At 33.6% G+C, this 27,095-nt stretch overlaps 1 protein-coding gene across 1 annotated transcript in view; it reads right to left on the reverse strand.

Annotated features, from left to right (window-relative positions):
• Positions 1-27,095, reverse strand: part of LOC123007058 (max dimerization protein 1-like) — a 129,318-nt gene that overhangs the window by 29,052 nt on the left and 73,171 nt on the right. The window contains exon 4 of the mRNA XM_044402084.1: positions 3,153-3,267. Coding sequence (XP_044258019.1) covers positions 3,153-3,267 — 115 coding nt within the window. The remainder of the gene's footprint in view (positions 1-3,152; positions 3,268-27,095) is intronic.

Genomic DNA, 27,095 nt, shown 5'->3' on the forward strand with positions numbered 1-27,095 from the left:
TCAAACCATATTATGCAGGGATTTTGTACACTAAAGAGCTTTTTATTTCCAAACTAAAACATTACGTATTCCTTTTTATGACTTTATTGTATATTAATAACGGAGAAAAAGCACGATTCATATTTACGTGCCAGTAGCAACCCGTTTCAAACGTATCCATTTACTAATGTCTGTGCAGTGTGAAGCCAATGTCGGTTTCTATTTATGTTGAAAATTGGAAAGCGATTCATCAAACTGTTTATTTAATTATAGATTGCGGCTGCACTTAATTAAATTCGTGTTGACTCGAATGTGCCACCATTACATTAAATTTGCACTTCGTCTGAATCCCGAAATATGAATAGCACAGTTCTAATTAAAAGAAATATCCAAACACTCGCCCGGCGCCTCCACCGAATTGACTGCATGCAAGAAACAACATCTTTCGAAAAAGCCGTTCCCAATTCAATTATCCGACAAGTGGCGATATGTGATGCCATATCCCAGCAGAAAGTGCTTTGATCTCGACTTGTGTTCTAAAATATGCCGAGAATTCGAATTACACGCCGGCAACATCTGCAATAATCAAACATGCAGATTCGCGTCGATTCTCAGCACAAACTTGCCACTTTGGCGACATTTTGCGAGTCGGTCGGTTATGGCGTTGCAGTCTTTCCGGCGTGCGGCAGCATTTAAATGTCAAATACGTTGCTATTGACAGACGGATTTGATGAGCGCCGCGACGCGCCGCTGCTAAATTACTTGGTACGGTTGCCCTCGCTTCGACACGACTACAATTGCCATATTACGTTTAAGACGATGTCTTCGAGGATTGGCTCCGTTTCACTCCGGAATTTGTATGCGGAGGGGAGGTGATGGATTATCTGTTATGCTCGGATAATTTTAATATGGATTTAACAAATATATACCAACATGAAGGCGAAGATTAATCAAATTGAGGGATTGTCATATTCACACAATTTACACTTTCCTTGACAAAAATCTTGATTAGAAAAAAATTTCAAAATTTATCTTCTGGTGTCCCAGAGATACAAAGCATTGAAAAAGACGTTGCTTTTCTAATGTTACTAAATATTCGTTCAGAAAGTAGGCTACATAAAAAGGTAGTTAAACCGAAAATTATTGGCTATGGCACCAAAGAAGCACAATTACGTTTTTGAACACAAAAAATATAAAAACTTAGTACTTCAAAGGATTACAGCAAGAAAATGGTTGATTTTTGGAAACTTCCATGCGTCTATTTTAACGTTTTGGCACATTCGGCCTACTTAATACGAACAATTCATTGAAATTCGAAATGTAATGGTTTTTTTGGAGGTTTGTATTTCTCATGTCTCAAGAATTAAAATTATGGGAAATGTGGTACATAACTCAGAAAAGACTGGGTAATAATCTGAAATCAGAAAAAACTTAAGTTTGTCTCTGTGGCACACCACAGCTCAATCAATATAAAAGACAGTAAAAAAAACAGTGCTTTCATCTTTTAGGTATAACATTTACAAGACAAAACTGGAAATGTTATTGAATTAAATTACAATGTTCTGCAATCTTCATTCTTTAATCCAAACAAAAATTCGTTGAAATCCGACAAAGAATAACAAAAATATTGCAATGTGAAAAATCGCAAAATTTTAGTTGTCCGGTTAATTTTGGCGGGCAGTGTACAAAGTTAAGTATCATAAACAAGGCTGCACTGAACAGGTAATTCTTGCAAATTGGAACTAATTTAAAATTAATAAAATGAATAATGAGTTATTAAATTTAAAAATACCAAACCCATAAAATAAAGACCAATTTCATTTTATACTAAACATAACAGTGTTTTTTGATCAGAATATAAATCAAGCTTTAAATAAATTGTCATTAATTATAAAGCAGGAAAAATGCAAGTATTATAAACAAACTATAATTATACACCCATAATATCAGAGCTTTTAATATTTGATATTATCCATTTATGTCGTGCAATCAAAATAGATGTACATGCAAAGAACGTCTGCCATTATCACTGATTGATAATAGAATAAAAATTAAAGTTTTTTAGAGTAACAATAAATAATTTTTTTGAAAAATGTTTCTTTTTGCAGATAAATACTGGTTTTAGAGAATTTATCAAAATGAAATAAGTTAGTAAAGTAATCAAATAAAATAATGAGCCACACCTTCTCTTGTTCCTAAATAAAATCTTGATTATTAAAAATAAAATTGTGTCCGGAAACTTACAAGTGTTTTCATATGACAAAACATCCAGTGTTACTTTGACACCGAGATAAGTTAAACATAACACAGCTAAATTGTTTAATAAAACTACGAATGACATGTGAAACGTAATTAAAACAAACTAGCAACTACAAACTCAGCACAAATTGTGTAAAACCCAAAACTTGTTAAATTTCCTTCGTCTTGAATATTTTAGCAGAGAATATTTTGTACAAATTTAACATTTTTAAGCATAAATAAATTGGGACATTAAGTAAATTAAATATTATTATTAAATAAATGTTATTTTATTAATTGATCCATTTATGTGAGATGTCAATATTTACATAGAAAATATTATTTGGTCCTTTTCTCTCAAATTGTTTATTTAAAGTACTACATACATGTTTCGGCCAAAAATTGGACAAAATAAAAATCATTTTGGCTATTTTTTTTTAATTTGCGGAATACTTGCAACATTACAACTACGTGATCGGATTTGACAATAAAGACATTTAAAGTAATAAACGCAGATTGCAAACTTGAGATAAAACGAACTAATTAGGACAGTTCCTTCAGGTTGATATAGCCGTATAATAGACGTCTACTGTAATATCATGTAACTATTATTTTTTTAATATTATAATTTTTTTCAATTAAATTCGCAAATAATTTAACGCTATGATAAACAAACAGGTTCTAGCACAGATCAATAAAAATTGGCGTAAAGTTTACAATTTATGTAATAACTGTACCAATTTAATATACTTTTATGGCATTATTATGTTTGTTTAGTTTTTTCTTGTAAATGAGATTACCTCTAAAATTATAACAAGATGTTAGGTATACCTGTTAAAGTCGTTTTACGTTTATGAAGTTATGGTAGACAGTGGCAATTACTGTTGAGCAACCTGTCGTGAAAATTTTAAAGAAGACAAAGTGTAAATTCTTACCTTAATAAACCTTTTAGCCTTCGTTAAAAGTCCTAGTGTTGTGTGTCTAGATGCTTCGGGACCCAGCGGTACTATTTCCTTAAGTATTTCTAAGCAGTTTCGCAGATGTGCGCGCCTGTAAACAAATGATATCGTTACTTTTGTGCTGTTTCGGAAACATTTTGCAACTGATCCCGCTTTAAAAATTGCAACAGACAATTCTATTATAGCAATTGAGAAAATACGGGAATTTTCCAAGCATTTCTTTTTTCTGCGGACGCGATTAAGAAGATGAGCTCTCTAATTGGAGTAGGTAGATAATTGAAGAATGAATAGGAGCCAATTTGCAAATCAGCGTGTAGTCGACGAACAGAAGCTTGTGGGTTTGAATAATATGATTTTTTCCGCAAAGCTGCCATTCAAATCTGGCTTTTAAAATCGGAGAAAGAAAAATAATTAATCAAAATTCTACACAGCGAATTCATGTAACGACAAAAAGCAATTTGCATGAAAAAAGTAATCTTGAATACGACACAGATATATAAATTTAATGAGAACATTTTCCGCTTGTATGTTGCTTGCTTTTGGCCCTTGTTTACGGAAAGAGAAATTCGTAAAGCAAGTAAATCATCGTCCTGAATAATAACGACTTTTATTTCTCTATCTCAGATCAAAAAATGCTTTCCTCCGACGCGACGCTAACAAATTACTAAACCAATTTATATCGAAAATGGAAAAACCAAAATGCAATTTTTGAAAAGTGTGTTTCTGTGTAGATAATGCAAGACAAAAGGTTTTAGAACCTCTAAACACATATCATGCATTTTTAAAAATAGTCACAGTTATGTACGTTATTAATGTTTCATGGGTTTGCAACCGACAGAAAACGAACCGCGTTGAAATCAAGAGATTGCCTGTCGCTTCATATTACCACGAATGTGAAACTTTATGATGGGAAAAGTATGAGCCGACGCGTACTCCACCCTAAATTTGATGAATTCGGAAACGCCTGGATTTCGTTTCAGTAAAACTCTCTCCCGACTCAAGAGAATTTAATCAATTATTTGTTTTCATTTCGTAATTAAATTAATAACCTTATTATATTGACATAAAAAACGCACGCGAATCCACTCAAAAAACACTCTTTCTTTAATTATTTTCAGGAATGATCAATATCGAATCTAAAAACAGAAACTCAATCCTTTTATTGATTTACTCGCTAACTAAACAGTTTGAAATTTCACCTTAAAAGTTGGTTACGTGGAGAACTTTGATAGAAGAATGAACCTAATAAAAACTGACTCGAGTTGAGATCTTTTCGTGCATGCAATTTTGTTGAAGTGTCTATCTATTCGATGCCAACTATTGCATACAATAAGAACGTTTTATAGATCAAACTGCATTTTATGCTAGCTGACAGACAATTTAAAATATCTTGAAACATGAATAGCGGTGAAATAATTTGATATCCTGAAAGCTCAGGAAATTTTCAGAGGCATTTTTCAAACACACGGAATTCCTTATTTGCAAGTTGCATGCAATTTCCATCAAACGTACAAGTCGAAAGCCGGTGCAACGTGCAATTTTCTTAACACTTTCTGTGCCAACAAGTGTCTAAACATAAACATTGTTTTCTGGGAATTTAAACATCACAAAGGGCGTTCAAAAATATCTAATTTGTTAGTGATTAGTGATTGATGAAATTCTCGTCTCGTGGTGTGATGGCATTTAGCATTTTGCGCACGAAATTCATTTATTAATGTGTAGTGTAGTCTTGGCCGTTGTCAACTCTGTCAATATAGGTGCGATAATGTTCGGGTAAGTTTTCCGGCTGTAATAACACCTCTGGTGAAATAAGGGTGCGTGATTTAAAATCGAAATGTCAAAGAAAATGCAATTAATTTAGCAGTTAATAACGCACGCGAGCAGGACGGTGACATTTATTAGATTGACATCCGGCGCAGTATCGCCAGACCACGCCTCCGCGCCATTGCGGCATTGTTCATTGTATTATCAAATGGAATACACGGCCGACACGATCGCATTGTGTCGTTTGTTAATTATAAATTGATCCCTTTCAATCCTTGGTATAGTATTCTTCATAATCTCGGCTCCCGATCCGCTTTCAGCTCGTTAAAAGAATGTTCTAACTGATCAATCTCGTAATACTGTAAATGACCAAAATAAAGAAGCACGTGCTATAATAACGTGACTCGCTAAAACTAATTTAAATTTTACACAAAATAGTTGTTTACGCAGCTACAGTATGTCCCCGGATTGAGTTTACAAGAGAAAATAAAATTATCTTTGATTTTACGCCAAAACTACAAAGGAAAAACATTTTTGGCTTTACTTGAAACCAGCAAATCTGTGATTAAAACTTTATTATTCTAAGTCAGTAGAAAGAAAAGTTCATTTTTCTCTTGATTTTGGACTTAATTTTTCTCTGCTTTTTAAGTCCTATCACATTAGCCGTTTTATTGTTTTGACAATGATGTCACTTTGACAAATGAGTTTACGCAAGTTAAATAACAAAAATGTTTGTGAAAAACGTAATTTTAATAAACAGCAACTCAAAGAAACAGCTTTAAAATGACATATAGTTGTCAAATAAATAAAACCGCCAATGTGATAAAACTTAAAAAAAAGAGAAAAAATATTAAAAAGGGGTTCCGTCTAAACCCAACATTACATTACGTTATTAAAAGTATTGGGAGTTCGAATAATCATATTTGTTTGAAAATTGGTACATACTCATAATCCATTAAGTCCTCCTAAATGAAAATATTTTCAAGATGGCAGCACTTCCGGTTATACCGGAAGTCGGTCTCAACTTTCTTATTTTAATGGAAAGGTAAATTTTTTACTGCGTTTTTGGATTAATCGGATTATTTTAAGGGAGTTTTTTAGCTTTCCCTATACTTAAATTTAGCCGTTTTTGAAATATTTGGAGTTTTTCAAAAAAATTTAGATCTGCACCTTCCACTTTAAAAATCGGTAACTCTGCTATTTTTTAAAATTTTGAATTCGTTTTTCTCACTTGTTAGCTTTAAATAATAATCGCATGGATAATAATTAAGTTTGCATAACTTTGATTCTTCATATTTTGGCACTATTTGTCAAATAGTAATTTGCTGTTGACGTTTGTTTAGAGAAAATTTTGACATTTTTTATTTCCATAGCAAACTATGTGAAAACCGGTGTGGCTAGTAATAAATTTTCTGTAGTCTTAACAAAAAATCCATAACTTGAAAATTATTAAATTTAGGTTTAGGAAATGTTAATACAGATCCATGCACAATTAAATTCTCTTCTATTTAGTAAAATAAAAATTGGGGTATTCCATTTGAAAAAATTGAGTTATGAGTATTTAAATTATTACAAAAGTAACCTTAAAATTTTGGGATATGTTACTTTTTTTTCAAAATTTGAAAACACCAGAAAAAGGATCTAAGCTTTCTCTTTCAAACGCCAAAAAAACGAATTTAAAATCTTTAAAAATTGCAGAGTTACCGATTTTTAAAGTGGAAGATCCAAAAATTTTTGGAAAACTCCAAATATTTCAAAAACGGCTAAATTTAGGTATAGGGAAAGCTGATGAAAACTCCCTTAAAATAACTCGATTAATCCAAAAACGTAGTAAAAAATATACCTTTCCATTCAAAATAAGAAAGCTGAGACCGACTTCCGGTATAAGCGGAAGTGCCGCCATCTTGAAAATTTTTTTAATTTCGGAGGACTTAATGGTTTATGGCTATGTAACAATTTTCAAATAAATACGATTATTCGAACTTCCAATACTTCTAATGTGGAGTTTAGATGGAACACCCTGTATAAGTCCAAAATCAAGAGAAAAATTAACTTTTCTTTTCACTGAATCAGAATAATGAAGTTTTAAGTACATATTTGCTCGTTTTAGGTAAAGCAAAAAATGTTTTTCCTTTGCAGTTTTGGCGTAAAATCAAAGATAAAATTTTTTTTCGTCTGGGGACATACTGTATATTGAAGAATATACTGGGCAATTATAGATGAGATCAACTCGCGGGGCTCTACGACTGACTACCTCCATAGCTATACGACAATTCCAAAAGTCTGCTTGCATGCAAACCAGCCATGATCATGAGATTCGTTCTAAATAAATGTAAAGTTGAACACGCATAATTTTAAAACATTATTTTTATTATGCACTACCAGACAAATTCCCTAACACTAAACTCTAAGTACCTACGCCGCTGTTTTTACAAGATATAACGGCCTCCTAAGCCCGCCAACTGTTACATGCAAGTTTCTAAAAAAGGTCTAACGCTATTAACATCAACTTCCCAGCTTTAGAACTATCAAGTAGCAAGTTCCACAATGAAACCATAGCGGGAGAATTATAAAGTTAGTTAAGCTTTGGTTATAAGTAAAGCTATTACTAAACCGGTGCCACCAATGACTCAGCCTACTCTCTCGATTGATTCCGATAGACAATTAATCAGTTTTATAACGTCCGTTAAGTCGAACAAACAAGATCGAGAACTGAAAACAAACGTCCAAAGGACAAATAATAACATCTCAAGTTCGGACAATTTGATCAAATGAACTCTGAAGTGTTGCGACTATGTGTTATTTCACTTGGAAATACAGAGAGCAAAAGGAAATTCGGGCCGCTGACGGGGTCAGCCGCAAACATTCCGGCTCCAGAATTGCATCTATTTCTTGCAACCCGCCCCCAAATCCCTTATCCAACGTCTAAAACATGCCACGAAATGCCTGAACCAAACGAAGTTGAAAACTTTCATCGAAATTAACGGAACTTCGGTGTAATCACTACGGGAAAAATCACCGTCAGCAGGTTATGGGAGCTAGAAAGGGCGAAGCTAAACAAGACAAGGGAGATCGTAGACAGTAATATATCGTGACGTTGGATGAGTGGAGTAACGCGAATTTTATCAGTGTTAGTTGCTATAAGCTTCAGCAATTACATTCTTGTTCCATTCCGTGATTGTACAATAAATATACATTTGAGCTTTGAAATGAAAACAAAATCGATAGCACGTAAAGTTGTTTTCAAGCTGGAAGCATAAAATTGTGTTTATTTAAGAAACATGAGTAATTCTTGAACCGAGATGTACAAAAAACTAATTAGCTGATTTATTCAAAGAAAAGCCATCTTTTAATGAAATGAGAAAGCGGATTCTGACTATCACATTACGAGTAATAAAGACTTATAACAGCTGACTTTCCCTTAAAAATGCCAAATCTCAAAATATAACAAGAAACAAATTAGTTTTTTAAAACTTTCGTAACTTTCAAATTGCTCCGTTGCGTTTGAAATACATCCAAAATTAAATATTATAACTTGTTCAACAACAAACACTATTCCGGTTCTGGTACTCGATTTGTAAATAAGCCAGCAACAAACTCCGAAATAGGCCCTGTTCCCGCTTTACAAACATAATTTCCATCCAAAAAAGAATTGAAAACCATTCGACTAATTTATTTATACGCATACAAGCATCGAAAGTCCATTAGGAGAGGTAGAAACAGGGTCGTGTGAAATACAAAAAAAGGACTCAACACAGACAATTCTCCTGGAATAAGCGTTGGATTCCCTACTGGGTTTGTAGGTGGAACACGAGGCAAGAGCACACAAAATTAGCACAATTATTTTTTATGAATTCATTTGGGCAAAGTGATAAAAACGTAATTAAGATTTCATTTAATCTTTAAAAATAAATTCGGCGTCCGTAATTGAGTTAGGGTACCAACACACATTTCTTGCCAACTTTACTAGGTGATATTAACATTAAACAAACATTACTTATTTGTCATTGTTGATACAAACAGCGGAATACATGACTTCACGGGTAAAAATATTTTTTTTGTTTATATACAAGTATATCATCTTTTATGTCGGAGTAGCAAAGCAAGGCCTTGTTTGCTCTTGTTCTCTGTTTCGATATGGTGCTGTTTGTTGCAGGAATTGAGACACAAGAGACGACAAACAATTTCAGAACCATGTTTGGAATCTGGACGTTCCCTATTGAAACTTGCGATTGGATTCTGCACGCGATGACTTTTTTCTATAAAACTATTACTGGTTTTTGACAAAGGCGGTGTAGGAGTTAAATCAAAAAACGGAGCGGTATCAACGATTTTCGTTAATTAGTTTGTTCGAGAGAGGCTTAACTTAGATAAATATTTACCGTGTGATATGATAACATGTGTGTACAAAACATTATACTAAAAAAATATTTTGATATGTATGATATAATTTTTTCTGCTCATGATATGTAATTATGAATAGGATTGTACAGCAGTGTTCCATCACGTACAGGATAAAAATAATAATCTTGTTCATTAGTAAGTTCGTGTTTTACATCAAGCTTGTTGTTTGTTTTACATCAGAATGATAGACATGTAACACTTGGCTGGAGGCCAGCAGAAAAAAGTAAATATAATATGGAAGAGGAAAAAAGAACTTTCCGGTAGAAAAGAACTCTGCGTCTCCTCATTGATAACGGTCCATTTCTCATAACTATATACCTGATACGAGTCTCCGTTCTCGTTTCTGTAAATAATTCAGCTTAGAAACACTGAAATTTTCTCCACTTCAGATAACAAAGTACACACTGTCTAAGAAGATGGAACTTTTCACGTCGGAAGCAAACCTCGAGTGAATTGCTATTACCATGAATGATTATTAGATTGTTGTTTTATAAACCTGAAAGAACTCTAGTTTGAAATGGTATTTTATCACTTTGTTGTCACAAACTGAATCTACAATTGGCAAACATACTTTGGAGGTTCTAATTAGGGAAGTTGGTCCGTATTGGCTTGTTTTCAGTACGAGAATTCTTGTGCTTTGCGAAAACAAACCATACATTCGGTATTCTTTTCGGATGAGAAACTTCCATTTACCCGACTACCCACCTAATGGTGTTTGTGACTAAACTGAAACAACACAATTCGAACAAAATACCCGTTTTTAACGATACGACATCCATTTCCCACAATTATTGAAAAAATAGACAAAGAAGCTTCAATAAAAGCAATGACGACCATTCGAACCATACGAACATTCACAGACAGAATCGGTCTTTCATACAAAACGTCCTATTGAACATGACACGCCATCATATGCATCACATTCAATGTACACTAACTAATTAATTAGCGAAGAATTGTTTAGTAATCATAATAGAGCCAAACCATCAACGTTGCATCAGGTACATTAGATCTAAAGTAAGTATCGGATTATTCTGCATTGTTCCAACTTACAATGCAGCGAAAAAATGGCACGCTCTTTTCTGACAGTGTCTTTTAAATGGATACTGTTGACACGTTCCAATTGTTTGTGAAACATAATTTCGTAATGGAAAAAAATCCCAGCGGTCGCGTCTTTTAAGATATCTCTTGTGAAATCGCATCATCCATTAGTTAGATTGAGATACACCGAAAATGACAACTGAAGAGACGAGGAAATATTACAAAAGAAGTGCAGAAAAATCACTGCACACAAAACCAAAAAAAGTATTTTTTGTTAGCGCAAAAGAATAAAAGCAACAATTAGAAACAATCATTATTTCACCTCAGTTCGATAAAACCCTAATCTCTTAATAAAGAAATTAATTTCAATAAGTACGTCAAATTGCACATGCTTAAGAAAGTCTTTTTCTGAATTTTCTGATTTAACTTAAACTCCTTTGTTAAACTTATTTGTTTTTAAACATAAACCTGAGCAAGTAAGTACCCATTTTTGATAAATAAGATGACACTTCTAAACTTGACTATTTTTATTACATTCTAGATATTTATCCATTGTAAACTTTATGCAGTAAAGTTCTAAGAGAAAAGTAATTACTGTCTGAACTGACATAATTATTCATGTAAATTTTGCGATTATTCAGAAATGAATTTTTAAAGTTCTGAAATGTAAAAGTAATTTATATTCACCGGTTTAAGATAGTTGACTTTTTAGTATTCAAGAACTATGTTAACGAGTTTTATTCATATTAATTCTTTCATTTTAAATCATATTTATCAAACCTGATTATCATACAAGAAAGTAGCAAGGTTTAAAATTAACGTTACTTAATCTGACTACCTATTACATTAAATAATATCATAAAAAGTAACAAAATTATTTATGAAGTATTAGGGTAATTAAGAGTCATAGTTGCATCATGCAACGTAAAATGTGTAAAACTATAATAGTGTGTTATATAACTTAAATAGCATACAATGATGCAAATAAGGTGCATGCACTTAGGTATGTATTCGTTTCAGATAATGATAAAGATTGTTTTAAAAGTTTCATAAATAAGTTATCTATGCTTGTCCGACATTTCTAGTAACAATGTAATAAAGAATAACATTGATAATACAGATTCAAATTCAGCAAACAGGAAGTAGTTCAGATTGCAAAGGGAAAATTTATTTAAAGCGATTGTTAAAATCTTGTCGAGTCCTCCATTTCAGTTCGTTACAAATTTGCTTTTCTCGAGCACTTATAACGGAAATATACTGTAATAATAAAGTCGGTTATTATTTGGACTGGGTGTAGGAAATTGTTGCGAAGTAACTTTTGATAGATTTTTCCAATAACTTGTGGGATTTTGATCTTAATTGAGATAGGAAATCCTTGGAAAGTCGTTGAATGCGCTACACAAAGAATCAAAAAATGAATGGTTGACGTTGGTTTCGTTGTCGATTCGAATCGAATAAAGTCGAAAGTAGTTTGTCGTTGGGAACAAATCAAAGTGTGATATTATAGAATAACATCAACAAAAGCAAATGGCGAACGTTTGACGCTCATCTCGTGCAATAATAACAAACGAACCGCATCAACTATAGCTTCAGAGCAATGATGTGTCAGAATTGTTCCCGTCAGTTGTAATGGAAGGCAAATAGTGGTGGTAACACAGAGACAGTTACGATGTAACTTGGTTATTCAAGAAGGAAGAGATGGTGTATTTCCGTCAAAGTCTGACATCGCCATGAGGATAGATAACCGACTGCAATGCTGCTGCACCAGCTTATATTCGAATGTAGCGCCTAATGAAAAGCAGAAGTGACTTATGTAAACAAACTTTCCAGATATTGGCCCTCCAAACAAAGCTCACTGAGAACTCGAGGATGCCGACAAGACGGAATGTAATTCGGGAGGTTCTGAAAATGAAAACTCCAAACTTTCCTCGATTTTAATTCGACGGAAAAAAAACAAACACATGCAATCATGTCGCAATCAAATGCAAACAACCAAAGTCTAATTTCTATTATGAAACAATCAATATCCGTGTCACCTGTTATACTGTAGTTTCCGCTTACGTTTAACTGAACCTACCTGAGTGAGAAAAAATACAACAAATGTCAAAAATACAAACGATTCAACACATTTTATTTGCATACTTCCCGTCTGATATCGTTCCACTGATCAACACGTACATACAAAATCATCTAATTACCGACTTTTATTTAAATGCAGAGTAGTATTCCTATACACACCGGCAAACCAGAAAAACACGTAAACTCCATAAACACTACTTTAGATTAATTTTGTTACCAAGGTTTCATGAAAGTAATTCAATTAACAATTTCTACAAAGCTTTGATATACGGCATCTACATTAAGTAATTAGTAGTAGTGTAATATATAGTTATATCTTATTTCAAACTATTTTAATTCGGCTTATTACAAATTCTTTCTTTGATTTTTAGCTAAATAGCGGCCAAGCAAATTTCAATATTATTTCAAAAAATTTTGCTTTGAAACGCTTCATGACAGTGAAACAAAACATGCAATTTGCAAAAACAATGACTCTTTCTATATTTAGCAACACAAAAGGTTCCATGAGCCTGTAACCACCGACATAATTTTTATGCACATATTTTAATAACTTTTAAAAATGTATATCATGAGGCACGACCCTCTGGCGGATATTACATAAAAATAGTATTACACAAAAGATTATACTACAATTGCAAATTTTAAGCAATATTGAAATTTTTCATTACCAAAAAATATCATTGGGTAACTACTTATACTTCTAAATTATAAAACACAAAGCTATAGCGACAAATTCTCCTCAGTTCTCCCCTCGTTTCGTATTTGCATTCTTAAATCTCCGTGGAGCAAACAGCATAAAAATGATTGCAATGCTTCTTCGTTTCCCTCTTCTGCTTCCATTTAGCCGAAATCCAGGTTGAAAGTGAAACGCATTCTTTATATTTTTATTACAAAAAATGCTTCAATTTTGCTTGGAATTTAAAATCGCATTTCATAACGCTTTCGATGATGACGATGGTCGAGAGTTTATTTTTGTGTCAAACTACATAAATATTTAACGTAACACTAAAAAGAAGAAAGGTAATAATTTCAGTTCTGTTCGAATCCACCCCTGTCCCACCTTGCATTTTAAAACATTATCAGCTTCTGTGAATATCAACTGGGTGTAATTTAACAGACAAAAATTATCAATTTATAACAGGAATAGGTGATGGATATGAAAGATTCAATAGCCTCTATCTTGGTATCGTCTTTTCTAGTTCAGCGTTGGTGGAAGGCGATTAAATAATGCAAAGCTTCTCTTGGTAGTGGCATTTAGTTTGTGCGTTTACGTTTTAAAATTGAATCCGGGCCAAGTAAGGAAGATGACATTTTGGGTTGACATCCATTAACCGGAATTCCTTCATTAATTCCCAGTTTTCGTTAGGTACAAAAGCTAAGAAATCAATCATGCGCATATTGTGTCATTATTAAACGAATGTATACAACTGTGATTGATTCTGTTTACACGCTGTATCCCGAATTCGGTTCTGGAAACAATTAATCCGGCCAGGAGGTAAGCTCTCAAGGGATAATACCTTCAGTCAATAAACACCGACATATTGATTGCTCTCGTTCGACGAGTGCATGAAGTTGCTTTAGGGGGTTCCAAACTAATTATCGACTGCACATAAACATGTTTCCATTTCATGCATGCAAAACGGCGGTTTACTTAGATAAACATTTTCTGTTGAGACTGAATCACGAAGCCGGAAACTTTGACTTTACAGGTACATCAAATATTACGCGGAGATTACGTAATTTCATTATAATCCGAACATGTTGCGCAACTTCATTACAACTTTATTTCGAAACAGGCCAGAAACTGATGCAAAAAGTATAATAAATCTCTCTATTCCGCAGGAGTTTTTAAATGTATGTCTACTATTTCATTACATTACATTACGTAAAAAATATAAAATGTAATTTGCTCGGGCGGAGGCGGTGTTCTACCATCTCTTAAAAATCATACAACACAATCATTTAAATTGTTTAACGATTCTTGCTTATTACAAACTGCTACATGCTATACTGCACACATTTTTTCATTTTTCAAGAAAGTCAGTATTTGTCCATTTACATTCATTTCAAAGAGTTAAAGCCTATTATTTTTGAAAAAAAAAAAGTTGAAAAAAATAACAAAAGACCCGAGCAGAGATAAAAGCTAATAACAAATTACCAACCTCTGTGAACACCTTTGTTATCCCATTCAAGAAGAAACTACCGTTTTTACTGAAATCCTTTGATCTTTCCGCTACTGCTTTTTAATTGATGTACAGAATTATGTATCTCTCTGCTTTATCAAGATTATAAGGTAAGTGACTTAATCTAAACTATTTAATATTTCAAAGTTAATAAATGACCAAGCAACGAATTCTAGTTATACCTACATAAGATAAAATGTGACTAAAACACTAGCAAATGTCAACTTCCAGCAATTTTAAATATGTTTTTTTTACCGTACCTTAAAAATTCTCTATTCTTAAATAAACTTCTAATTCTTAATAAACGGTGCAAACTAAAAAATCTTAAACTTGTGAGTGCATTCTGCTTACCTAAATGTGTCAACAGTGTGTTAGTTAATCTTCACTTTTTGTCTGTTTTTCGTTAAATGTTGACTTAGTTGTGTAATTACTAATTACAAATAGAGAACATTGTAATTAATTGAAATTTTTTAGAGAAATATGTTTTACAAATAACTTATCAAAGCATAAAGATAGAAAATTTATTAAACAATGTTGGTATTGTGATATAGTGTAGAATTCCTGCTAGATTCGTAAAATTTCTAGTTGAGTGACTAATTTTCGGCAACACAAAGCATACACAATGCAAGCACACTATCGCCCTTTCTCGGTTTAGATAAGAAATCCGACATGCAAATTATTTGTCCGGTGGAATAGCCAACCGCACCCTTCTGGGTTTATTTTAGACGAAGTTGCAGGACTTTCGAGATCCTGGCCGTAAAAGAGATTCCATGCAAGCGAGTTCACTTGCAAATGTAATTACTGTTTGTGTGGAATTAATTTAAATATTTTAAATCCCATTAATGTGGAGGTAACCTTGCTGGCATTAATCAGGGCAATCATTGTACTTCACTTGCGAACAAGGCGTACAACATGCGGGTGGGTGTGGTATAAATACTAAAATGACGGCACAACACAATAAGACAATCACTTTATTCATAATAGAACTAATAAAAAAAGTTTTATCATCATTATCTTTCAAATGTTGACGCGATACATACGATTGGAAAAGGTAAATGTAGGCAGATCAATAAAATACGCCGCTGCGTCCTCACAACCTATTTTATATTAAATTTTAAACCGGTGATGTATTATTAAATGCTGCAGAAAACGGAGTACGTATCAAAAGGAATTAATGCCAATGATAAGGTTAATTATTCAACGCGAAATGTTTATATTATAAACACGCTTTTTATTATTTAAACTGGCAAGATTGTTCAACTTGATAATTAAGACGGTTTTTGTAATATTATTCGAATTTACAGTTGAAAAACAGGTAGCAAGTTATTTTGTACGGCTTGTATTAAAATTCAAATTTCATCTTACATCCGGATCTACATAATTTCACATATGACACCCTCTAATGAATATATTTGTCATGCTCTATAATATTCAACAGCAATGTAATATTATGTAAGTTTGCACTGTGGTAGACATCAAATCCCCTACTTTTGTTACAAAAAGCACAAAAGCTTGTTAGAAAAAACTTTTCTCATATTGCACAATATGCAAAAATATATGATAGACAGAAATTTTAATATGAATACTGCCGGAAATGCAGCGAGGTGTTACTGTCTGCTATGGGGAACTAATTTGAGAAATTGTTATTCTATGAAAGCTATAAGAATATTTACCGCTATTATAAGAAGATTAATTATTATTAGCACGCATATTATATAATTATTTTATATAAACACTTATTTAGCGGCTTGATGTAAAAATAAATAAAAAAATGCGCTTGGTGTGTCTTAATTTGTGCGTAACTTTCTACGCGAATATTTACAATTTTTTCTTTGCTATTCCGAATTTATCGCTGTCGTGGTGAAAGTTCTTTTTACATTTGGATTTTTCCTCGTCGCCGGTGCGGAAAAGTCTTCTTAATTTAGGCGTCAAACTGCCATAAAATTGCCTACTTTTCAGTCGAGAATAGAACATTCGTCCGAAATGTCTTGCCTTCTATCTGCCGTATTTTTTATAGCCGAGTTTGCTCGACTAGATTGCTAATCGGTCGCATTTACTTCGTATCGTCTACGACCCAATAAAATACAGATGCCAATAAGATTTCCGATAAAAGTAGCAAAAAAGAAGAATAATAAACGAAATAGCCGGTGGCGACATCACAACAGAACCTCGGCGGACTTCCGACTCGATGAGTTCGTCGTCACTCTTTGTTATCCTTTTCTCACCCTCCCTTGTCGATATAAAAATGCAAATGAGCCAACGACATCCATTCCGAGTTTTTGTTTCACTTGTGCTCGGTTAGGGCCGGAGGAAACCTACGAATATGCGCAAAAAAGGAAAAACTCTGCGAATTTGTTTTTTTTTTTATTAAGGCAACAGAAACGTTTCCGAAATTTGTGATGCGTTCTGGAACGAAATATTTATAGCTCACAAATCACAGCAATGAAAACTCTTATGTAAAATCGTTCACGTTGACAAAAAGACCGTGCAAGTTAATAGTATTTATGTATGATAGTTGAATATGTAGAAAGCGTATTTATGAGACGTCCTTACAGTGAAACAGGCTTTATTTCGCTTCCTTTTACAGAACCAAGTCTCACAAGAAACCAGTCAATGCGGTTACGTCAATATTTATCTTTCTTGCGTCGCGTACACGACCTATGCTAATAGAATTGATGACCTGTTTGCTCTCCTCCCCAAGCTCTCTCTCCACGTGTGGACATTTCTTTACAGTTCTATTCGCAAGTCACATGAAACAATTAAGCAAACATCCTACGCGTTTTGACAACTTTTTTATCAGGATTCTCTTCAAAAATACGACACGCTGTAGTTGGTCGTGTCACACATCACGCCATGACACGCTTACGAAAGTTGAACGCACCGGAGCAAACAAAAATACAGTTTCTTTTAATTTTCTGAATAAACAGCCCGAATTAATACCACATTCAAAGAAATGCAAGCTTTGTTACATTCAACGACCCTTTGTGTGTTCCTTGGCCACGGTTGGAAGAAACTTGAAAAATGTTTGGATAGTTGAATGTTGACTCGGGTGACATCCCATATATGTGATGGCATCCATCCACTTTTTCCAAAATTACAACGCACAATTCAGAAAGATCACTGCTCAATGTCAACAGCAAATGTAGCGAATAAACATTCAAGAGTTAAAAGGTGTAATAAATTAGAAATGACTTCCTTTCAAACTGTCATTTTCACAAATGATAAGAGCTATCACTACAAAATATTGCAACAAAGAAAACCCTACTTAACATATGTCCTCCTATACGTTATTACAAAATACATAGATAATTGTATCGGACTTTACACCTTCACTCCCATATAAATTACTATAAAGGTGCCTACTTTTTACAAGTAAATTACTTGCTAATTTATTTGTTGTTACAAGTACTATGTAATTATAACAACAGGAAGCCAAAAGGTTATCACAATGTCCTTTTTATAATTACCAGTGTAATGTTCATTGTAAAGTTTTTAATGATAAAACGTGGTAAATTCACTCTTAATAATAGTAATAAAGTTAAAGAAAAAAGCTTCTAAAAGTATCAATAATTCAATAGTGCGGTATCAAAAGTCTTTGATGTTTAGTATTCTGGAAGACTTTAATCCGCAACTAGTCGTTAGATAATTTTCTAGTTACCCTCGTAACGAATGCCAAGTATGAAAAAAACATACAAGTTAAACAAGTCCTTACTATTGAAACGAACATAATAACGTTTCTTACACAAAGTCCAATATTAAAAAATCTCGAAAGAATAAAGTGCTTGATAATAACCGTAAAAGTTTGTTACTAATTGAATTACGAACAGCTCGTTACGGTTTTCTCATTTTGCATCATAAAAATTTTGTAAACAGTTAGTTGTTAGTAATTACTTTTAATTGGTAAATACATAACGTGAAAAACATGATACTACCCTCGGTTAAATGTTAATGTAAATTCTCGCTGCATCAGTCTCAAAAAACCTACTCATGACAAAGTTAACGTTTGATGTTTCAATTTTGTTGGGTAACAAAGCATGTGCACTCTAAACGAATAAATACCACATACCACATGATCAGGTTATGTGAAACATAATAAGGAAATTTATTTTGAAAACGTCAAATAATTCCAAAAATTGATAGCTGAATCTAATTTAAATGCGAAAGCAGTTGCTGATTTATTGAAAAAGTTTACAAGGGAATTATTTTAGTGTGGTAAAAGTACCGTTTCTTATGTAAATCACGGATTTATATACAAGTTTCGTGTGCAACCTTAATTAGAAAAATATGTTTGCCACTTGGAAAATTCTTGAAAAATTCTAAGCGAAATTTTATGCCTTCATGTTAAATAACTTGTTCTTTGAAAAAATTGAGTATTCAAAATAAAAGAGTGTGTTTCAATGCGTCATGAATGTAGAAAATCTTGCATTTGTCGAATGTGGATGTGCCGAAATTAAAGTTAGTAAAGTGCATTTAGTAAGTTGCCTGATGCAGTTTGGCAAGTTTTTCGTAATAGTAGCAGTTTAAACGTCTCTGACATTACCATTCTGCATTTGGTGCATTCAACTCCCACCGTCTGGTATAGGTTGAATAGATGTTATAGAATGGTGTGGAATATTAAACAAGAAGAAACTTTACCGATAATGAAATAACTTGATCGAGTCTTGAATCTCCGACTTTATAGCCCGCTGATCTCGGATACTCATTGTTAGTGGCGAAGCGGTTACTTCAAGAACCTAATGCACTCAGTATTCCTTTCAAATTACGTCAAAAGCTTTAACTTCATAATCTTGGCAGCGCGACGCTCGTGCCGATGAATTTAAACTGTTCGGTCGAGAAGGATTAATCGAAATTCCTAAATTGAGTTACTTGAATGCGATTACGTCTAAATAGATATAAGACATGTGCCCTCTTTCCCAACAATTTTATCGTAGAAACCGTCGCTTACTCTTGGCCTAGAATTAAATTTGCCTCCATTCCGCATTTGCGCAACACACTCTGCCATTTATTTCCTAGTCTTCTTCCAAAATATTCTTCCAATAAACTAAGATTCTCGGCCTTATGGCTAAGATCAACGCTATTTTATTGTTCCCGTCACCTAATAGACCTTACAAATTTCTTCAAAGAGCACTCTGCTTACAAAGAATCGTGATTACAGGGCCATTATAATACAATGAGTTATTTTGCCAAGTAATGAACCTTGTCTGTAAAAATCATATTTAGACTTATTATAAATAGTTGTGCACGAAATTACCACAAGCTATTCATGCACAGATTATTAATGTTGGTTTAGATTCGCATAATTATCTACATAAAGCATGATGTGCAGATTAATAATGTTGTAGTAAAATTAATAAAATATTACGAGCACCAGGAAACTCCATATACGGTCCAAACTTCGAGTATAAAATGGTTTAGCTAACACTAGTTTTGCTTTGTTCTATTTGTACTACACCTTCATCACCAAATCGATGATGAAACAGATAACATAATCGCGTTATAAACTGCTGCCAGGCAATAAAATATTACAAGACACTGTATTGTCACACTATTGCTATACAGCAAAAACTAAATCAATACGGGCCGACTGAAAAATATATATTTCTTGATGTTACAAAGTTTCGTTTCGAAAACAGGATAATGATACTGTGGAATTTCCCTGTTTCTCTCAACAATATTTAAAATATTTCTCAAAAATATTTAATTATAACTGAAAGTGCTAAAAAAATTGCAATATCAACAATCAGATAATAGAATAGCTAACATGTTTTTAGAAGATGAGATCGCACATAACTATTTCGCGAGTGGCGATTAAAAAGAAGAGAAAAAAATTAAAGAACAAATCCAATTTTCTCAAAAAAGTAAATAGCAAAGTTTTAATAAAATTTATTAATTGATTGTGAGCGACAGATCGTGGAAAAGTCGAGATGTAACGAGTTTAACATTATTTAATCTGGACAAACGTGACAGGCTGATTTCAGCCATCACGTTAAATGTATAATCAGTTTAGTGTCAAAATGTATTACTGCATCGTTCGTCCGTCCAACAAGACGCTTGTTTCCTTCGTTTGAAAATTATCAGCGTTGCCAACAAAACGACGTCCATAAAGCACTCGGCTTTATGGATAATTGCACAATTAACCACATGACTATCAAGATTTTCTACTGATATAGCAGCAAATTGCGGTCAAAAATAGAACGAAATTGTAGCAAGCCGATGAAAATCCCTTTTTTAAGACCACTTTAACCCATAAAGAATGTTCCAAACGACTGTAATGATCGTAGTAGAGAAAGACCCATTTTAATTATTCAAAGACAATCTAGAATCTAGGCCAAGTACACGCCAATAGCCCTAAAAGCTCTCAGGAGGATTCGCATGACACAACCATCGTTTCAGAAAAATTAGCTTGCGTTGTAAACATCTCTGACGTAAAATTCACTCCGTATATTAGCACGACCATCACTTAATTAATGATCACGAGAACAAACAAACGGATCAAAACTTTTGAGACCATTTTTGGCGAGCCTGCCATTAATCCCGTCGTCATTCGGCATATCACTAATCCTTTCGACGCGGCAAAGTGGCACGTTCAACTTGATCTTAATGTATTATAGTAATTTTGAATCATCAAACGTCTCCAGATAGTTCGCTGACCGAGTAAGTAGTGACCTTTACATGGTACGCTCGTACACATCCAGCTTTTATCGTGTGTCGAGCTTGAAGGAAAATCCGTCCGATAAGTCCTTAAGATTATGGGTGCAAAACGAGAGTTTCATTAACTTGGTAATAAGACGTCTTTATCTGGATAGAGCGCCCAACTTCATTGACACTTTAGATGCAGATACAAGAAAGCGAGATTGGTTCGGAATTAACTCGATTACTTGTTTGAACACTCTACACTACATGCAAATTAGTGGTGAGCATTAAAACCAATAAGACCTGGATTTGGATGCATTCCCCGTCGAAACGTTGCCATCTTAAAACCTTCTCCACTCACCTGAAACAAAAGGCACATTTAAATTTTCAGCAACGCTGTAAGTAATTAACTGCTCAAAACCGAGACTGCTCTCGTATGCAAACATTTGCCTCGGCATGGGTGCGTTCTATCAAGTTTTGTGTAGATTGTGGAGCAATTAGAGTCAGTATTTCAAGGGGCAAGAAGCTGGTCGTGGCCTATTACGAGGAATCGTGAGCACGATCATTCCGACCCCTCGTGCACGATTCCTGCATTACCGACCAATTCAAGTGACCCTATGAGCCTCGCACAGATACAACAAACGTCTAAATAATTCTTTAAGCCTGCACGGCATTCATTAATTTCAACCTTCAGGCATCTACTCTACACTCAAATTATTATTGTTGCACTGATTTAAACGACTCCGTAAATGGACGGAACCTTCGGATCCGAGTTTATTAATTATTAACATGGGTTAAACCGGAGCGAGAACACCTTATTTCATCGTACAAGTGACCGGAAAAAACAACTCAATTGAGATCTCAATCGATTCGATTCAAGGATATCGAAGTTATAAGCGGGAAACTGAACAAGGAATAACAAAGAACAATGACGGAATACACAATGAAACAAAGGAAAAATAACAATGAAAAACAACATTTCCAACATTCCACGCTCGTTCAACGGCTTATTTAAAATCAAAGTGCCGACACACCTATCAAAAAACCAATAACAGACAGGCATATCTAAGTGTAACATAACGCAAATAGCTTTTCAAAATTTTATTTTCTAGCGAATACCGTCTTCAGGTATCATAACACTATTGTTTTAAATTTTCAAATTAAATTTTGCAGTAAATTTTTAGAATATTTGTATATTTCCTACAACTGCAAACACAGTGCCTGCTGACACTTTAAGCATTTGATAAAGAGGAGTTTTAACCATACAATAGCACCATAATCGCAAAACACATTTTTTTGCAGTTGTGGTGGTATTGAACTGGATAGTGTACGACATATAAAGTTGGTACAAAATTTTTTTAACCCACATAAAAATCAATCTTATAGATACTATTCTGAAAGGTCATTCCTTGTCTTTTAATTATTACTTCATTATGCAACAAAATTATTTGTTCGTTCTCTTCACTGAATACACTTCTTTGACGTTGAAATAATTTTTAACACATCTCTGACAATGTCAATCAAATGAAATTGCTTTAAATTCTTTTGAAAAACCAAATAAATACTGAATAGCTTCTCATGGAGATGATGACTCTTAAGTATTTTATTACGTTCAATTTATCAATCTACATGACGTCTAATTATAACAAACCGAAATGATGTGTCTAGGGCAGTAAAAGAGCACAGAAGTCATACCCAGAATGACCCATCAAAATTTTCCGGTTACATTCTTTCCACTTATTGCAAGATCATCCATCACTCATTTTTTTTTCCTTCTAATATTCTATTAAATTTAGATTTGATGTTGTTTAAATGTGAAGATGGGTTTCTCAGTTTTATTACTTTGGTATAAACAAGCCACTTGACAGTTGGAAACAAGTAGATGGAGGCGGTCTTAAATGGATCGGGAAGTAATAAATAGAAGAATAATGAATCGCTATCAAACGGTTTTTATTCGTGTTATTTTTTTCGTCGATGTCAAACTTTCAGTAGCCTTCAAGGCAAAACGATAAAATTAGATCTTTACTACTTGTTGGCAAAATATAACTCAGATCAAATTTAATAATTAACAGTAATTTAAGACAATAAACATTAATTTGATGTGTTAGTCGAGCATTATTTATGAGACATTTCTAGGTAAATCACGATAGGAGCAGCTCAATACGAGTATGAACTAAAATGTTTTCGTTGTTTTACCAATATAAAAAAAGAATAATTTTAACATTCCGGTGAAATTATTATTTAATCCAGAATCTGTTATGTCCTTTAACTTGTTGTTCCATATTTGGAAAGAATCTACTTTGAAACAAAGCCAACCCACATGCGAATTCTTTCAAAACAATAGTTCTTTTCCGGGATTAGACAACGATGAACGTTGTACAATTTGATGGATAACTGTATTCTGACCGAGCGTACGGCGAAAGTCGAGATTTATTCTTGCAGTTGTTGAGAAAACTCGTGAAAACTGAATGGTGGTAAACGCGTTAGTCGTGCATCAACACCGACAAAACGCTCCCTTCGTCAATCGGTCAATGTCCAAGAAAGCAATTTGAATCCATAATCAAATGATTACATTTATCACGTTAGATTCCATTATCGTCGCCTTCCCTGTATAGCAAGCGATTTAATTATTTTACCCCACAGCAAATAGAAAATGGAGTCTAACACGGTTCCACTTCGAAACTTAACAGTTGCGTTGCTGCTTTTAATTTGATTACGTACAATGATAGTAAATTTAATTTAAGTACGAGTATCTACATCTTCATTTCTAACAAGGCAATTACACAAAAATCTCGATACACACTTCGGTAGGAGTTATTTCAAGAGTTTCTGTATGTGTGTATAACCTAGAGAGAAATCTTTATTACCATCTCTCGTGGGTAATATCAGTTTAATGTCATAAAACCGAAGTTAACATCTTAATTGAACAAAGCTTTTTTATTCTCCATTAACACATTAAACGTCTTTTGATAATCTCGTATATTTCCGAGTTTATAACGTCACGACAAAAACACGCACCTCTTTCTATTTGCGCTTCACTAATAAAATCCAGCATAGAACAAACAGAGGCTAGACTGCATTTCCTATGGATCACAAAAAGAACTTTACGAGCTTTGCCGTGAAGATATCAGCTGTTTACGACCGACCCAGCTGGCGAAACTTCCCCACGTCAATGTAGACACGCTTGACTTATGTGTGCACATATTCCTGCATTTAAAAGGGCTTGAACTACTAACTTGACTCCCAATTCATAGCAGAATTAGTACGTGAAAACTTATTTTATTGAACTCCAACCCTCGTAAAACCTTTCACTATTTCGCTTTATTTCTCGTTTAAACGGACCAACAACGTAAAATACGCGAAAGTCTAAATATCCAGTATTTTGTCAGAATAATGAAGACCAGAAAACACAAAAGCAACAAAAATAAATGCAGTAAAATAGGGCAGGCCAGATCTATAACTTACATAGTTGGCGATACTTTTTTGTGTTCAAATCATATCCTGTAATAAACCAGGTTATAATTTTTAATTAATGTCAACATTTCCTGTTCCAATGTCATAACAGTTCATCCGTTCATAAAATAAAAATTTGAAACGGATCGAATCAAACAGGAACTAGGATTTTACAACATCATCCTCATTCTCAATAAATTTATTTATACTTTTCGCAAGTACTATCCTTTTGAAATAAAAAATTGTTTTACCTATACTGGCAACGACATTCGTTCGACAAATTATGAAGATTTCGTCGTTTACTAACAAATTCAATAAATTATTCCTAATTCCTACATAGAAGATTGTAGACACAAAAACTTACGAACCATTATTATTTGTAAAACCCCTATATTTGTGTAAATATTTTAGTATTCGTTACTCTAAAGATTAAGCTTTAATGTGTGGCAAACGTAGAGGGTGGGCTGTTTGAAATTTTAATACATATTATCAAAGTATTCGATACATGAAAAGCGCCGATTCTCCTACTCGCATTGCATTTTTATTCATCATCAAAATGCAGAGCTGTGCTCGCTACACAAAATCCTTCAATAAAACAGTTAATTGTAAGACTTAAAATATTTAGCGGTTAAATTGTTCAATTTAAATTTACATAAAATTGTTTGTGTTTGTTTGACGAAACATCGAATTCTTTTTTGTCCTTATTTGGAAGGGGAACTGAACGCAACAAACCCCTTCAATTGTTTGAAAAAAATCAAACAAAGGTGTTCCTCTGTAAGCAACGTTCACATCCGCAAGTATCTACAAAAATCCCTACGTTAGAAAATGATTCTTTTGAAAAGAATTATTCGTCAAATCCTAAAGCAAATGAAATTTCAGCAACATTGTCAGTTATATAAAATTTGATGTGTATTGTGGGAGAATCCAAAAGTCAGCATTTTACACATCGCCATTGTGGTTTTGCCCATGGAACTGCACGAGGCTGACGTTTATTGCTTGATGTGATTCTTTTTTATCCTTTAACCGGAGTGTAGTTTTTGTTAGGGCGTATAGTTTATTTGACAGGCGGCCTTTGAGGACGGAGGATTCCCCCAAGTGGCAACCTCGTAATAATAGAAGTCGTAAACCGTATCTCGAATTTGGACCATTTACGACTATTCCTATAATGTAATTACCATTTTAAATGCGGACCTCAACGTAATGCTTCTACATGGCTGGATTTATAGCATGACTTGTTCGGCTAGTTTTAATTCACGTGTGTCCTTTTTGTGTATTGCGGATGTGACCCTTTTGCGCATGGGAACGCGACACAAAGTTAAACAAATTCATTACTCGACACGTAATAATCGAATTTGTCTACGTTTGTTACCAATAAAACTAATTGATAAGCATATTTATCATAATCGTGGGTAATGCCAGAGGGGGACCTCTGACCGCCAAGAACGAAATCATTAGGGGGCCGCCGAAATTGTTTTTTTAATAAACTAATTTATGGTTTGTCGTGACATAAGGTATTACAAATACCGTTCTGTTGCCGTGCTGATGATAATGTGGATGAAATGGAATAATATTATTCTTGTCACAAAAGCGTTTTGTCAAAATTTCCTAATTACAAAGAGCAAACGCTTTAATTCCGGGATAGTCATTATTGAGTTTAAAAAGAGCTCCGGAGTTCTTTGATTATTTAATCAAATTTAAAAGTAATATTTTTCGTTAATCACCAGAGACATTAGCGGAGCGCCTTCCAAGTTCCTAAACGCAGCCCTTTTTATTATTAAATCGATAGAGTATTCTCTCGTTTGCATCTTCACATCATTTCTTTTATAAAAATTTTCGGGAAACATCGATTGTTTTGTTACTCGATTGATTTTTGTCACGTAAGAGTCAAAAAGGAAAGTGATGGAATGGTGGTCAATTCACCTTTTTCTCTTTAGAGGTCATAAACCGTAACTTTCTGAAACGAACATTAAAATTACGAAATTACGTAATCGTGAGGTTAAGAAAGGTGATGAGTTTCCACCTTAGTAATTAAACAAACTTTCGCAAGAGTTCGTAAAGAAAAACAATTAAAACAATTACAGTGCGAAGCGTTCGCTCGCCAGGCCGAGGAAAGTTTCTTTTTCTGGTCGACAACAAAGACGCTCGAATCGATTCAAAACAGACTGTCAGCTATGATAAATGACCGAATTGTCTGTTCAATGAAATTGACCATTCCTCGATTTTTTCCGATCTATTGTACGTACACGCTATTAAAAATGGATGGACTCTGAAGACCAATCTAAAATAAAACAACAAATCACATCAAAATGGCTTTTTGCATATTTTAGAAGTTCATTAGCTGTTCAAACATAAAATTTTCCGC

This window comes from Tribolium madens, unplaced genomic scaffold (assembly GCF_015345945.1).
Source record: "Tribolium madens isolate multiple individuals breed KSU strain unplaced genomic scaffold, Tmad_KSU_1.1 Scaffold_3;HRSCAF=73;Tcas5.2_LG2, whole genome shotgun sequence".
NCBI classification, from domain to species: Eukaryota; Metazoa; Arthropoda; class Insecta; order Coleoptera; family Tenebrionidae; genus Tribolium; species Tribolium madens.